General features: G+C 41.0%; 1 protein-coding gene across 8 annotated transcripts in view; it reads right to left on the bottom strand.

Moving 5' to 3' along the window:
- Window positions 1-1,187: 1,187 nt before the first annotated feature.
- arhgap24 (Rho GTPase activating protein 24) overlaps window positions 1,188-16,538 on the bottom strand; it is an 81,874-nt gene continuing 66,523 nt past the window's right edge. For all 8 annotated transcript variants that reach the window (XM_004549675.3, XM_004549678.3, XM_004549677.3 and 5 more), the window contains 6 exons: window positions 13,049-13,256; window positions 8,065-8,197; window positions 6,566-6,639; window positions 6,371-6,492; window positions 5,082-6,249; window positions 1,188-3,159 (listed from right to left, as the gene is read on the bottom strand). In XM_004549675.3, the coding sequence (XP_004549732.1) occupies window positions 2,895-3,159; window positions 5,082-6,249; window positions 6,371-6,492; window positions 6,566-6,639; window positions 8,065-8,197; window positions 13,049-13,256 (1,970 nt within the window). In that variant the 3' untranslated portion in view covers window positions 1,188-2,894. The remainder of the gene's footprint in view (window positions 3,160-5,081; window positions 6,250-6,370; window positions 6,493-6,565; window positions 6,640-8,064; window positions 8,198-13,048; window positions 13,257-16,538) is intronic.

Raw genomic sequence — 16,538 nt, 5'->3', positions numbered from 1 at the left:
TTTAAAGTGATTGAAAATGTGGCTTTGTTGTTGGTGCCAAACCACGTTGCAAAACCATTTTTAGAGTTTACAGAGAATGGTGCAAAAAAGAGAAAATATCGAGCGAGTGGCAGTTCCCTGAGCAAAAATGCCTTTTTGATACCAGAGGTCAGAGGAATATAGTCAGACTCCTTAACATGCAGGCAAGCGCAACTAAAGAAAAACATTCATTACAACTAAGGGATGCAGAAGAACATCTCTGAATGCACAACATATTAAACCTTGAAGCAGATGAGCTACACCTGTTGACACACCTTTAAACCTTAAACGGGAAACAGAGGCCAAAATTGAACAAGGGGACACTGGAAAATGTTGCCTCCTCTAATGAATCTTGCTTTTTGCTGCGATATGCAGATTATAGGGTCACAATTTAGGATAAGCAGCATGAAAGCATAGATGCATCCTGCCTTGTGTTGACGGTTCAGGCTGCTGCTGGTGGTGTAAAGGACCTGAGCGTTGTTTAAACACCACCTGACTATTGTTGCTGACCCTGTCCATTCCTTGGACCAAAGTGCGTGTTTCTTGAAAAAGAGTGCACTGTACAAATGGCCAGATCTCAATCAGAACGAGGAGCCAACAAATATGCAACAACTGTGTGATGTTATCATGTCAACATGGACCAAAATCTCAGAAATGTTTCTAGAAATTATTCGATGCCACAAAGAATTAAAGCAGTTCTGAAATCAAAAAAAGTAAAAGGTGTGTAGTGAGTGCAGATATAATTTCTAACCTAGCCGTGCCTTTTGTGGTAAGACAGTAGGCAGCATCGCTGGGCATGACTACTTTTGGCAATTTAATTTTTTGCATCAGCTAATACTAATACTGATTTCTCATGTACTTTGTTAGCAGCAGAAGAGATCAGACACTTGAAATTAGCAGCACAGGAGGCCTCGAGGATGTGGTTTTTTTTATTTTAGTAATAAGTCTTATAAATCTTTACAATTCTAGTTTTTTAAAAGTGAATATTTTCCACTTTTCTCCAAGTTAAATGACTCAAAAATGTTTTTCCCTCTAAACAAAAATAACAACAAATAAAAACAGCCCTGACTGTCCGCCCACTAATTGTGTTAACGTGAGGCCAATCAGATGTTCTGCCTCGTCTTCAAACATTAGTTGGACATTTGAAAAGGAAAAATGACAACAGAGACTTGCATTAAAATCCATCTTTATTCATATTAAGTCATTTTTAAAGTTCCTTTGTGTATCAAGTATTGTCATGAAAACATTCCACTATCCCCATCCACTCCGTCTGGCCCTCCATCCATAATCCGCCCTTTTGTGTGGAATTCACAGAACGAGGTGACACTGTCAGCTTGGCTTAAGCCCATTATTTCCCGGTGAAGGCTGTGAAATGAGAAGCGCAGGCTCCCCTCTCCCTCCTTCACTTGTTCAGGCACTTTTTTCTTCTTCTTTTTGACTCCATATGCACATTCCAGATGTCCTGCAATGACCAGCAGCAGGTTTAAAAAGAAGCCGAGCACCAGGTCCGCGCACACGTGTACGCACCAACTCCTCTCTGACGCAGGTCCATTCCTGGTCTGATCTATCAGAGGTGTCCCGTTTTGTAATCATTCGCAAATCCACATCATGTGCAGACATTTGGTTTCGGGCTACATAAATACACTTCATCCATATACAGTCACTTTACAAACATTCAGTTAGTGTATGCCGACCCTCGTAGACTCATGCAACCATCATGCACATACCACTTATTACTGAATTTTGCTGCCAGGCTGATAATGTCATCAAATTAGAGGCTTTAAAATCCCAACTATTTCACAGTTATGACCCACAAACGTGTGCTGGCCTCGAAAAATCAGTAAATTGTATCTTTAAAAGCGGCATGCCATACAGTTTCTTATCTGAAATTCTGAATTCAAGACTTAAAAGATTTATGCCAATAACCCACTGTGCAACACCTTGAACTGTACTCTAACAAACTACAAATCATTCTTCAGTATCAACTCAATTCATGCCATATCCATCTGAATATCAGTAAACCACAATGCAAACTATCTAATCTAGTCACGTCTGCATTTATCTATACAATATTTACAGTACAGGCTCTTTTTCTTTTGGTCATGGGTAAATATAACAGCACAGAAGCACAGGCACACGCATCGACACATAGACCGACAGAACATCCAGTACCAACTTGCAGAGACTAAACAAACATTTAAGTGCAAAAGAAAAAGAAAAAAAAACTGATAGAAAATAGCACACGTTTATAGCTTTGCTTAAATATCACAAAAACAATGAAGTGTCAGTTTTACTTCTCTTTACAACATATGACATCTTTGACATGAGCAGATGCAGAAATATATTGAACACTAAGGTGTGTTTTGGTTAGATGGTAAAAATGAATAAAAAGGAGGAGTTCGGTGTGGTCTTTTCTGCATTTTCAGGTCCAAGGTTGGTGTTGGTATTGTTCTTTTTTTAAAATTTTTTTTTAACATTTTGTCTTCCCTTCTATCTCGGAGCTAACATAAAATGGTAGTACCATATGTCCTCATAGGCTGTTGTGTACTGTCCCTTTGCTCCATTTCCCAGCCAGACAACTGAACAAACCCCAACCACTTCTGGGAGACTGGAGTGTGTCCATGAGCGTCTGTTTAAATAAGGCTATATACAGATAATGTCACTCTGGCATCACTCCAGGTGATGTTTACATTTATAAAGGCGGCTTACATCAGCCCTATATCTCCTATTTCTTAAATTAAAACGTGCCGTTACCCTTTGCAGTGTGTTTTCCCTCCTTCGATCAGCAGCCAAATCTTGTTTAGAGTCTCTCTAAAGTTCACGTCATTATAATAACCCAGTTCCTGTCTTGGCTGCCATCTTTTTTCAGCCTTCCTTCACTGTATCCAGATGGTGTTGTTTCGCTCTGGTCGGCGGGGATCGGTGGCTGCGGCGTTGCCAGTTGCGGTGAGGTCACTAAATGTGGAGAAAAACTGTTCCATCTCTTTCTGTAGCATCTGGTTTCGCCGCTCGGCGTCATCCTTGGCGCGCTCAGCGTTGCGCAGCTTGATCTCCGCCATGGTGTACTTCTTCCTCTCCTGGTCCAGCTCCTCGTGTAGGTTCACCATTTCAGTCTCCAGCTCCAAATTACGCTGCTCCAAACTGCAAATGAGGCATACACGGGATTAGGAAAAGATTAGCAGTGCCGTAGTGAACAGAGGATTTGCTCATCTCAGAGCACAAGGGCAGCTGCAGATCTTTTTAATTTTCTTAATGACCTAATGAATTACATGCAACCACAATCTCTGGGGCTGTGGAAGTCTTAGAGGCCCAAAAATAAAATAAAAAAGGCAAATGGCAAACTGATACAGCTCCATAGTTTTCCATGTTAATATAGCCAACTTTAAGATGAACTATAGCTCAAAGAAAAAAACCCCAAAATAATTCTTTGGCAAATTTCCTCTTCCTTGACGGCTGTATGGGGGCATTTTTCTCAAACTTGATGTTCAAACAGTCTGAAAGCTTAAATAAGTTACGGATTATTCAGGAAAGGGCTATTTTGAGTGACTTCTAGGTACCTTTTCGTCCTGTTCAGTGTTCAGGTTAGATTGGAGATATCAAACTTTCGCCTATGTGAAGTGCCACCAGTGAAACTCTTCTTTTTGTCAGTATAAACAACTACACATTTAATGCCTGCTACATTGTTACATAAAAAAGAGGTGTAGTTTCAACCATATGTCTCAGTTTTGTTTTGCATTTGCAGCAGCAAATGAAAAACATCTGTCAGCTTGACTCGTAAGTAGAAAGAAATAATTGTATAAAACTACTTACTACTTTTTTCTTTTATTACTTTGGTACAGGATGAATGTAGCAAAAGCTGTAAAACTTAACAAAACACAATTTATGCCCACTTTGACATTTTCCAAAGCCATGCAGTGGGCTGAATTGGAGTCACTTGTCCCCCATTGGAACCCGAGCCTCATGCTTGACAACTTTACAAGCTTGTAGCTAAAGGAACAGAGTGAAAAAGACAGCTTCTGATTGGCTATTTGATCCTCACTGGAGAGTTTGCCCGTTTTGTTGCTTTCCCATTATACGACAAAGCCATGTGGTTGCCAAAGACTAAGGCAGCTGTTCAGACTTGTGTACACTCCTGCTCATTAATGGGAATGCCCATTAATAAGATTTTGATTGGTGGTTTCAGTTTTATTTCATCTGCAGCCATCAACTTAGATGATCTGCCAAAAGGCCACGGTGACCTTTGGATAGTAATGAGCCAACAAAGGGCAGCTGGTGAAGCTGGCAGGAGGTTACAAGGGCTAATGAGATAATGATGGAATCAGGTGAGGGGCATAAAAAAAGAAAAGATGTGGGCAGACACAGAGGAGGGTGCAGTCACTGCCAGTGAACTTGAACTCTGCGTTTTAATGAAGTGGTGAGATGTTGATTTATAGAGTGGATCCTGATGCTCTAGAAAAGTTTATTCACTGGCTTCTTGTGAAATGGAGGGAATGGTGGACGTAGTAAAAAAGGAAAGAAGACACAGAGCTGGGTGGAGGATGTTGTGTTTTATCACTCATGTACCGGTATGTTTCTGTCAACCTGACTAATGCATGAAGCCTGCTGCACTAAAAGAAAACAGTGGTCTCTTAGAGCCACCCATGCAAAACAACATTTTACAGCAGGTTTATAGTTGGGACACATTTTTTTCCTGTTCACTGCTGGCATAATACAGAACAAAGTAAGGCTTTGAAGAGCTGTAGCATCTGACTAACGTGTGTCAGCTTTTCATATCCACAGGAAGGAAAAATTCAAAATAGGGACTTGGTTTTTTTTAAGTGCTAGATTAAGAGAGGTAGCCTGCACCTAACCTCATTTTAAGATTTGAAATTTCCTTTTTTCTCTTTTGATGTGACTGATCTCTACTGGTCTAAACCTTTGAAGATGACAGTAAGGTACACAAGAAAACCTCACTGGTTTACATGCCTGATCACCTGAGAAAAAAGATGGATAGTTTGCAAAAAAGGCCAAAGTAAAGATTAAGCGCTTGTATTGATTCAAGCCCTTCACACATGGAGCCGTACCTTTTTATCCTGGCCTCATACTCGGCCTTCTGCTTGTGCATTTCCTGCTTAAGACTGGCCACTAGACTGTGCAGAGCGCTGTGGTTGCCGGGTCCGTTACCAACAGGAAAACCGTCGCTGTTATCACTGCTGCTCGTGCCCCGACTGCTCCTCCCAACCTCTCCACTTCCTTCTCTGTCGCCATTTCTGCCCTCTCCTCCTTCGCCAGACTGGGGATGCACGCAGTCTTGTGCTGGTCCATCCAAGTCTTCGTAGTGCCCTCCATAGAAGTCCTGCTCTGGGCAGGTGGTTGTGGAGGAGCGACAGGAAGTGGAGTTGTCAGGGAGGGAGATTTCACAGGAAGAAGTGGACCAGGTGGCACTGTCCACACTCTGCTTGTCCTCGCAGCTGGTATTCAGACACGTGTTGGCGATCTGGTTCTGCTGCTGCAGGTTGTGATGGTTTAGCTGCACGTTATCGTATGTGGACAGACGATTCTGATTGGTTGTCTGATCTCCGCCGTGGCAGTCACGAGCTTTGCTGTTCTCCCGTAACATTACACAGCCATTCGGCTGCCAGAGGCTGTTGCGGCTGTTCGGACTCCCTGTGACAGCGTCAGTCCCATGAACGCCCATGCGTACAACTCCAGTCCCATTCCCTGTAGCGCTGTTTCCACTCGTGACGCCGCTGGTGCCCATTTTTGTCCCCGAGCCTTTGAGTGTGCCACTGCGACGCACCGGTAAGCTGCCACCTCCACTCTGGCTCTTTTCCACAGTGGGATCTGAAGAGGGTGAGGAGCTGAAGGACCCATTGGTAACAATGCCACTGCCTTTACTAAAAGCTGGATTCTTTTTAACGGTCAGCGGTGGACTGCGAGTGACGTCGAAGCGTCCCATGACTCCATTGCGGGGACTTGCCGATCGTGGGGAGCCACTGTTGTCTGCGTGCTGACGGTGTGAAGGAGACTCGTTGGCTTCCCAAACACACTGCCGCACAACATGTGTGTTGTTGTTCTCAGCATTCTGAGACACTGTAGTGATGGCTGAGGTAGATGTAGTGGTTTGTCGCCGTGGCTGTTCAATATTGTTGTTGACGAGCTCGAGGGCAGTAGGGCTGTCTTCATCTCGGGGGAAAAGCACGTCGTGGTGACCAATCAAAACAGCCATGAGCTGCTGGACCAGAACAGTACCTAAAAAGAAACCGAACATCATCATCATCTTTCTTTTAAAACCAACATTCATCTTATTTAAGATTTAAAACTAAATATTAAGAAAGTAAGACACGTATACCTGACATTCTTCAACACTCACCTTCCATAATTGCTACTGGATCCTCAATTTTTGGCCTCAAGATATTTGGCCCAAAGACTGTGGCCAAGTTTTGGACACTCATTTTATTCACCCCTGAATATGACTGGACTTCATCAAGAAACCTAGGGAAATGGAAAATATCAGCTTCTCATGGTTCAACAATGTAAAACTGTATCCAAAGTTAATTATCAGTACCTGCAGATGTATTTTAGGAGGTTGTAGTTCACTGGAGGTAGACTTTCCACGAGCCTTCTCAATTCCTTCATACCCTGCAGATAATAAACAGTTTTAAAGTAACAGTAACTCAGCAAAATAATCATTCATAGAAACTTTTGCAACAGATTGTCTGTAAAGCCCGTGATTGATCACAGTGTGTATAATGAAACAATCACACCCAGGATCCAGTGGGAAATGAATCAGTGGAAAAGAGGGGGGTTTATGTAAATATATGCTCACTGGTCACTTCATTAGGTACACTTATTTAACAAACATCTGAACAATCAATTCTGTGGGAAGAAACTCGAAGCATTCAGGTGTTTAGATACTGTCAAGACTGTTTTGAGCTGACGGGAAAGCAACGGTAACTCAAATGACAACTTTTTACAAACGAGGAATGCAGACGAGCATCTCTGAATGCACAGTACAGTGAACGCTGAAGCAGATGGGCAACAGCAGCAGAAGTCACTGTGTGCCCCTCCTTAACTGAGAAAAGGAAACTGGGGCTACAATTTGCATGAACTCGCCAAAATTAGACAATAAGATATTGGAAAAATCTTGCCTAGTCTGCTTAATCTTGTTTTCTGCAGCAACTCTCACATGAAAAGGTCTGAATTTGGCAGGATGAAAGCATGGATCCATGCTGCCTTGTATCAGCTGTTCATGTTGCTGCTGGTAGTTTAATGGCATAGGGAATATTTTCTTGACACATTTTGTATCACCCTTAGAAAAACCCAAGTATTCCAGCTTTATATTTAATGAAAATCCTTTTTGCTCTCGATACAAAACTGTGACTAGAAAAAGCAAACCAGATATAAGAGGATTTATCATTATACCCATTTATAAACTATCTATATGGATGTGCCACTGAATCAGAAGTAGTCTCAGTTAGGTTACTGAGAATAAAGGATATGTGGAAACGCTCTGAGGCCTTTTCACATAAAAAAAAAAAAAAAAAAAAATAGTGAACTCTTTTCCATCCATCTCCTTTCAACTTCAAAGTCCCAGGAGGGTTAAAAAGTGAGGAAACTCATCCACACTTTACCATATGTCTTCTCATACCCATCTGTAGCATATACACACACACACACACACACACACACACACACACACACCCACCCACCCACCCACCCACCAACCACAAACTTAGGTTCAGGAATGCTGAAGAGGGGAAAGACACTGAGGGAGCAAAAGGCTAACCCCAGCCATGCTGCCGACCGTGCCTCATGGTGTGAGCGAAATCCTATTTAGATGTTAAAAGTCAAAACGGACTCAACAAAGTCATTGTGTGTGAAACACAGGGCGGCAAAAGAGCAGATTAAAAGCCAAAGAATAAGACTTCTGTGAGGGCTTTTCAGTACCAACGTTTATTGTTATAAAGGTTTAAACTTTAAAAAAAAAAAAAATCCGTATGTGTGCGAAAGCTAATTTGCCAGTAGATGTGGTTACAAAGAAAGCAATCATCGCATGTTTCTTACCATTTCATCATCTTTGCCCAGGAGCTTGGCGCAGGACAGGAACTCATCGTACTTCTGGAAGGGGATGACGGGCTCGGGCAGCTCTCTGAGATACAGTTTCAGCAGAGAAGCTACTGTGTGCACATCTGTGTTACTGTTGAGAGACAAGACACCGGTAAAAAGTTAGGGCCATCATTTATCCTGAACCGCATGGAGACAAACAGCAATCACCATGAGGCCAACTCCAACTTTAGGTTTCACACTGTTGGAGAAAAATGTCAAGCTGTAATAGTGTAGCTGTAGTGTATGCATACAACTGACATTACTGACCAACTACTGACTGCTAATGCAGGTGGTACCATCATTTTCCAGTTTTTATTTTCTCTGTTTCCAATCGGCACTTTCTGATTTATTTAATATGCCAGCACCAGCCTAAACGTCTGCCAAGAGGCCACTGCAGCCTCTGGAGCAGCTGGCGAGGCAGGCAGGAGGTCGCAAGGCAGGAGGTCACTAATGAGGGAATTCGCAAGATGAGGGACATCAAAATCAGACACAGGCAGGTACACGGGAGGCTGTAGTTTCTACCACAGCAAAGCACAAACAGGAGGGCAGAAATGTGTTACTGTGCAGAGGACGTGATGGACGCACTCGTCAGTGTGAATTTGAATTTCGGGAAGTGGTGAGATGTTGATTTATAGAGTCGATCCTGACAGTTTCATCCAGGTTTTATTTATGTTATTGGTTGGAGTGGCACAATGCTGTGAAAAAAGCGATCCATAGCTTGGCTCAGTATGTTTCATTACTCAAGTATGCTCTAGATGAAGGCTGCTGCATTAAACAATCAGTGCTTAGTCTCCTACAGCCACCTACACACAGCATAATATAACAGCAGGTGTATAATTGGGAAGTATGATTGTTCCTTTTTACTGTTGGCAAAATACTGAACAAAGAGATGCCTCGGAAAGTTTGTGTGGCTGGCTACCACGTCCCTGCCAAAGGAAAGAAAAGCACGAAATAAGGGTTTTTTTTCTCCCAGTCCATTAATCCTGGACATCACTGAGCTGAATTTACCGTGAAGAGGGTGATTCTCACAGTTTACTGATCTTTATTGGTCTAAAATATTACCTGTGGAGATAACGGATATAAATGAGAGCTTGGCTGCCTTACAAGGCTTATCAAGTGGATAAGTAGTTAAGAAAATGGATGGACGGGCTTCAAGTGCTTTTGAAAAAGACCAGAGCAAACCAGTGATGGGACTAACGGCGTTACTTACGGCGTTACTTTTTTCAGTAACGAGTAATCTAACTAATTACTATTTCTATCGTTACAACGCCGTTACCGTTACTAACAAGAAAATGTGGTCCGTTACTATTTTTCAAAAAACAGATGGTTGAACCTGTGTCCAGTTTATATCAGTTGCATGGAAGTAGCTGTAAGTAATCTGGTCGCTACAGCTTTAAGCAACTGTGCACTCCCGCGGACGGCAATCGCTTTCTGGCAGACGAACACTTTTTGGCACAACACCTGAAGCTGCTAAGGGGGTAAAACAATCACATGAGTGCTGCTGTTTGACTGAGGAAGAATAAAGTACCGTGGTCGTGGTAAGCCAATCACATGACAACAACAACAACAAGCAACAAGCAGCAACAAGGTGATATATACCAGTTTTTAAATTGTGTTAATAGGCCACGTAAAACCAGAGTCATGATAAACAATATATGCATGTTTTTTCCTGAATACTTTCGTCACGTTGTCTAAGGACAGCGCTAGCAAGCACCCTCTGCTTATGAGCAAAAAAAAAAAAAAAAAAAAAAAAAAGGACAAAACCCCCCCCCACCCCTTTCGTGTTGGTGGAAAAATGCACCATGTCGACCAATCAATAATGATATGGCACCAAGACATTTGGTTGTTTAGAAAGAGGGGGAAGTTTTAGGAGTGATGGCGAGAGAGAGAGAGCGAGTTTTGAGATGTGAGAGATTTGTGACGTTTAGCGTGTTTGGAGTGTGTAGTTAATGTGTTGTCTTGTGTAGTTAGTGTGTAGTGTTGTGGATAGTTTTGTGTTGTGTGTCAGAACAATGAGGCGACTGCTGTCTCCAGGTAGAAAACAGGAGGAGTGATACACCTGCTGCTGTCAGACCTGCAGGTATCAGGCTGTGATGTTCTCCTTTATAATGGACAGAAATTATTTTTTTGGAGTGGCACAAATAGTTTGTGCGGCATCTTATTGATGCAGAACAGCTGATTGTTCTGTAAATAGTTTGAAATGGTTATTTAAAAAAGGGTAAAAGGTAAATGACTGCAAACAACTTTGTTTGCAAAACCTGTGCATAGGATTTTAAATTGACAATTTATAGTTGCATTTAAAGTTATGAAATATGATTCATTAAACATGTTTGTGGATGTTACAGTAAAAAAACTTTTCTACTTGGAATTTATGTTTTTTGTCTGATTTATGATCAATTGTGTTAATGCAGTATGTCAAAATGAAAACATAACTGTAAATTCAGACACGTGAGGTTGTGCTGAAAAGAATGACACCAAACAAGGCAAAGTAAATAGTTTTTAAAGGTGAAATGTAGAGGTTTAATCAAAAGTAGTGAAAAATGGCCAATTATACCCTGGACCCCAGAGGGTTACATTTTTAAAAAAAGTAACGCAATAGTTACTTTTCAAGTAATTAATTACTTTTAGACTGATATTTAACATTTTACAATAACAAACACAACCTGCAATTCCAACTTCCATATTTCTGTTGTTTTTATATATCCTCAAATGTTAGAGCACGCATTTGTCCATTTTGCAACATTGTTTTAACTTCCCAAAATCTGAGTTCAAGTCCACACATACTTTCAGTTGTACAAATAGGAAATAAGTTGATTATCTTGGATATTTGTACCTTGTGTTGTGAAACTGGTGTCTACAGCACTTTTTTTTCTGGTTAGAGCCCTTCCGAGATCTGTAGAACCGATCTACATTTAAATACAAAAATTTGGACAAAGTGGCGGTTCTTGTTTTGTTTTAGATACCCTGTGCAGCATACGTACTGAGGCTGCTGTTACTCTGGAACCAGATGGGGGCAGTTTACATTTACACAAGTTTAAGATACAGATTGCCATTAAGTTGGAGACAGTTTTGCTGTTGTACAATCAACTATTTTCAATACGCTAAATGGACGGCATTGGCTAACTTCCATCCATCCGTTCATGACTCCATCGGTTAACATGAAATGCTTTAAAATAAGCTCATATTATACCTCGTACTGTCACTTGGCTACTCTGCAAACACTTCTTTAGCAAACACATTTCTGATATTGTGACATCCCTACTTCTATGTTAAGTTTTCCTGCCCTACTTGGGATTTTTCAAGGGGCTCAAACCTTTAACTGGTGATTGTAAACTGGGAATGAATATTGCGACTGGTTGTCTGCCTTTCTGTGTTAACACTGTGCTGGACTGTCAATCTTGTCCAGGGCACACCCCTTTTTTCCCTGACAAAGTGGTGCTATCTCACAAACTAACATATCATGAAAGTTTCCATCCACCTATATGTCCTGTTAAGTGCTTATCCAATGCAGGATAATGGGAGGTTGGCACCTGTACCAGCTGTCACTGGGTGAGAGGCAGGGTTGAGTCGAAATCTTTTTTTCTGTGAGGCGGCAGTGCTAATGTCATCACCACTGTACTGCTCAGACTCTTATTTTTGTCTATTATTGCTCCGTAATGATGGTTAGGAGCAAACTGTTGCATTCTTGTTTTCATCATACTGGACAGAATAATTTGTCTTTGATTTAGATTTAGCAGAAATTTGGTGGAATTCAGTAAGCTCCAATCAAGATGATGACTTTGGTCTGATGGGACACAGAAAAACTCATTTGTGCACAAAAATGTTCCTCTGAGCAGACACGTCAATGAACTGAGCTGTGCCGCTTTCTGTGCTCTCCACACACCCACTCAGTCCAGAGGTCTAATTCAGCAACAGAAAATACCTGTTAAGGAGGTCAAGGGGCATATGGGTCCTTAAAACTTATTATATAATAAGGTAACTGCCTGCATTTGTTTATTATCTGTGTGGTTGTGCTCAAAAATGCAAAACCGGTTCAGTTTTGATTATTTGAAATCCGAATAATGTGTGGCAAAATGCAACACACAAATAACCAACAACAGAGTTGTGTTTTCTCTAATGTAATGAGGCGATATTCAAGCTGTTGTGTTCAGAGGGACAAAATGAAAACTGGCAAGTTAAACACCCATGTTTGATAACGATGACAGCTTCATCTCACAAGCTAACATTCCACCAGAATGACCTGAGACTGACCTCCAAGTGGTAACCATAAAACTGACAAATTGGACATTAGCCATGCAGAAGAAGACAGCCAAAGGAGGCCAAGTGCTAATATGAATTATGACAGAATTTGGGAGACCTGCAGAACTCCCACAGTAAAGATGGTTGAACAATGAGGCTGTGTTTTAAATATAAGACATGAAAAGAGCTGAGGAAATTTGTTCTGATACATCATCGTGTGCAAGAGACATCTCACCAGGTCAGGTATGAATATGGTGCCTGCAACAGATAGTGGACAGATAGTGTGCAAATATGAGGATGACCTCTCCCTGCATGGAGGGGAGTTATCATACATTTTAACTATCATGGATTTACCACATCGGTCTTTGTGATAGCGCTGTTCAAGCAGCTTGATACTTATTCAGGTACTTATCCTCAGTTTAATAAATCATAACAATAATGTTTTTGCCAAGCTTCAATTATCACATTGCTTAGACTTAAGATACATATTAAATATTCCTAAATTAAATAATTATGTCTTTCATAATTGATACAGGTTTCGAGCAGCTGTATCACTCAAGTTTCTCTAAGTAGATACAACTGAACCCTGTACTAACCCGCCCACTTTTTTTGCATTTCAACTCCCCGAGCCGAACGTATCAAGTCGACATTAAAACGCACTGAGGAAATCTAAACCAGCCTGTACGGGCACATTTCTGCTTACCAATCAAAAGAGGGCTTCTCTCCACAGTCAAAGGCATCCTGCAGCTCTTTGACCAGGTTGGCCTGTCCTGGCAGCCTGAAAAGGCCCTCTTCCTGAAGACCCCTCTGCCGAATGAAATCCACGCACTGCTCTACCAGCATAGGGGCGAGCTTGTTCCCAAACCGGCGTTCATACCGCACGGTCTCTTCCAGCTTCTGACCAAAGATCCCTGAAACAGACACACACAAAAAGTTTGCTAATGCTATAAAGGTGATAAATGTCAACTCTTCAGTTCAGTTCCTTTTTATTTCAAACATGTACATTCACAATCATTACAAAATATCATTCCATTTTTTTGTTTGAAAAGGAGTAGGCAGAAGTATACACTTATACTCTATTTATGCTGTTTACATTTTGTTATGCAGCCAAGCTTATAATTTAATACAGTGTGTAGGGCTGCTCAATTAATCGAATTTTAATCACGATTACGATCTGGGCTTTCAACGATCATTAAAAATGACTGAGCCGATTATTAGCCCCTCCCTCATTTATCCGCGACACCTTAAAGGCCGGTCCGTGAAAATATTGTCGGGCATAAACCGGTCCGTGGCGCAAAAAAGGTTGGAGACCGCTGATTAAGAGGACCCGAGGGAAGCTCGGAAAGCTAAGCAGAAGTTATTTGGAGAGTGACTGCCGTTGGTTGAAAAGAGAGTTTAAAAAAAAAAAAAAAAAAAACTTCAGTGGTGTTGCACACTATTTTATATTATTTTTTTAAAGTCATTGTTAACCCTTTAAAGCCGGTCAGAGCAGCACGCTCCGTTTTGTGTAACTATTTTTAAATCCCTGTAGAACCTGAACCGTGTAAGCTAGCGCAATAATTTGTTTTGCATATGAAACCGGAGGAGTTGTACTTACATCTGATGCCATCAGCTTGTCCTCGGTCACGGTTTCGTTCCACATATAGCTTTGCAAAAATTGCATAAAAAGCGCTTGCAGGAACAAAAACATAATATTCCAGAAACACGCTTTGCCGTTCCTATCAGCTGGTCGTAACACTTCCCACAGTGAAATGATGCACATGCTGTTTTCTTTGCAAATTTGCATCATAGGATTGTTTTTTGTTTTTCCTGCAGTATATAAAAATTGGTGTATCTCCAAAATAAAACTATGAAGACACTCAAAATAAATTTCCTGTGGTGGGAAACTATTTTTTGCAACTTTATTGTATTTAAAGTTTTGAGGGATAAACCTCTTAAATTTCTCCAAGTAGAAATATATGTAAACAAAACAAAAGCGATTTTCAATTTTTTTTGTAGTTTATTGCACTTTTTTGCAATTTATGTAATTACTATGGACTTAATGCATACATATTATTAAAATATGGGCTATAACAGTTGTATTGATGTATAGCAACTTGAAATGCTCCCACAAATGGCACTACAGCATGTAAAAAAAATAATAATATAAGCTCTGGTGGACTTGGTTCTATAGTAGGTCTTAAAGGGTTAAATAAATATCGTCAAATAATCGTGATCTCAATTTCAGTGAAAATAATCGTGATTATCATTTTTGCCATAATCGAGCAGCCCTAACAGTGTGTACAAGATATTTATTCATATATATATATATATATATATATATATTTTTTTTTATCTAGAGAAATCAATGCTGTTTAATATGTTGAACTCCCTGACATTTCTCAAAGAATTGCAGAGGCCATTAGCATACCATCTACAGCTCAAGTAACATCAAAGAGAGCAGTTAAATCAATTGAAAGGAATTTATGATAAGGTTTTCCTGACAATCCAAGCAAATAAAATGTAAAATATTCTCTCTTGCACACGCACACACACACACACACACACACACACACACACACACACACGCACGCACACGCAGACACACGCACACACACACACACACGCACGCACGCACACGCACACACACGCACGCACACGCACACACACACACACACTTAGTCTGATGATCAAATCTCTAACTTCCTGAGCACCTCTCGCCTTTTGTCCGAGGCAGACGCTGTAGAAAAAAAACCAGCCTGATTTCCATTTACAGCCGTCTCATGTGGATGCAACACAAGAGGGGATTAAAGCTGCCTTCCTGAGAGATTTGGATCTGCATACTTTTCCAGTCTCCAGATACAGAGAGAGGCTACTCACACACATACACACACACACGTGGTACAACATGGTACAATCAGACGCCGGAAACAGATTCAGCCTACCAGCATCCTCCTTAACAGAGCAAGAAACAGCTTCAAATAGCCAGGGTCTGAAATAGACACTAAAAAACTAGAAGCTTAAGATTTTCAACAGGTGTATTGAGACTTTTCCCACAAACTGCTGCAAAGGCTTCAAAACATTTCTCATTAGAAGCGAATGTGATTACTCACCCCTCTTAAAAATGACGCAACTTTTAAGTTTCCAGAAAAAAGGCCTATTAATAAATTTGTGATAAGAAAACATACCAGAGGTGCAAATTTTCAAGTGCGTGCACACAAGCATTTTCCCAAAACCAGCCCTAATCTTTGCAGAAATGACAGAGAACAAAACAAAAGCAGTGGAATAGACTGGATGCATCAGTTTGACAGCGGGTCGGCCAAACTGTTCTCATTTCCATCTCTCAGAAAGCTGTCTTTGCTTGATGAGAAGAAGCTCCTCAGAAGTCTGGAGTCGCTCTGGGATTTTGCCACTTCGATCTTCACAGCAACCCCAATATGACAAAACAGTGAAATATCTGAAGCTGTGGGTCCACTTTTCCAAATATTAGACAGACCAGAGTAAAATACAGAAGAGCTCAGCTTCACTTTAGTAAAGAATGATTAATATCCGCGTGTATCGAAAAGAGAAGAAAGGGAAAAAAAATGAGTGAAAATGAGGTCATTCCTCCAGACGTTTTGGTCATGAGTCTAGGAATGTTTTCCTGGGTCACATGTAAATGTGTGTGTGTGTGTTTGTGTGTGTGTGTGTGCACCAGCTTATGCAGAGTGTGAGCAAGTGTTATATGAATATTTGGCGCTCCCAATAGTGCTGGATACGGGACAAACCACAAGACCAAAGCGTGCACATGAGTGACATCTCTGCAAAAAATCTTAGTATCTGCCAGTTGCACAGAATCTCTCTCTCTCACTCACACACACAAGTATAAAAGTGATTTTAGTTCATGGACAACATACAACCTGTTTTATCAAATACAAACCAACCTCGAATTGCTTCTCTGACCTTTAGTGTAAAGGTAAAACATGCAAACGTGTAAAACATTTGCATTTAATGAACTGCCAATTTACAAAACTGACGAGGCCGGTCTGGATTGTCGTTAAGGAAATAAAGTTTAGATTCAACAATACGCCTCCAGACAGAAACATGCTGACGCAGCTCTGTTTGTTTTACCATCGCTCGGTGTGCCGTGGCAGGACTTAGGTAATGCTTTCGTTATTAAGATGGTTTAAAACGTAACGATGATTCAGAGATTTGGTATGGATGAAATTAACAGT

The sequence above is a fragment of the Maylandia zebra genome, linkage group LG7 (assembly GCF_041146795.1).
Source record: "Maylandia zebra isolate NMK-2024a linkage group LG7, Mzebra_GT3a, whole genome shotgun sequence".
Classification (NCBI taxonomy): Eukaryota; Metazoa; Chordata; class Actinopteri; order Cichliformes; family Cichlidae; genus Maylandia; species Maylandia zebra.
The sequence above is the reverse complement of the archived record's forward strand: the minus strand, read 5'-3'. Positions and strand labels throughout refer to the sequence as shown.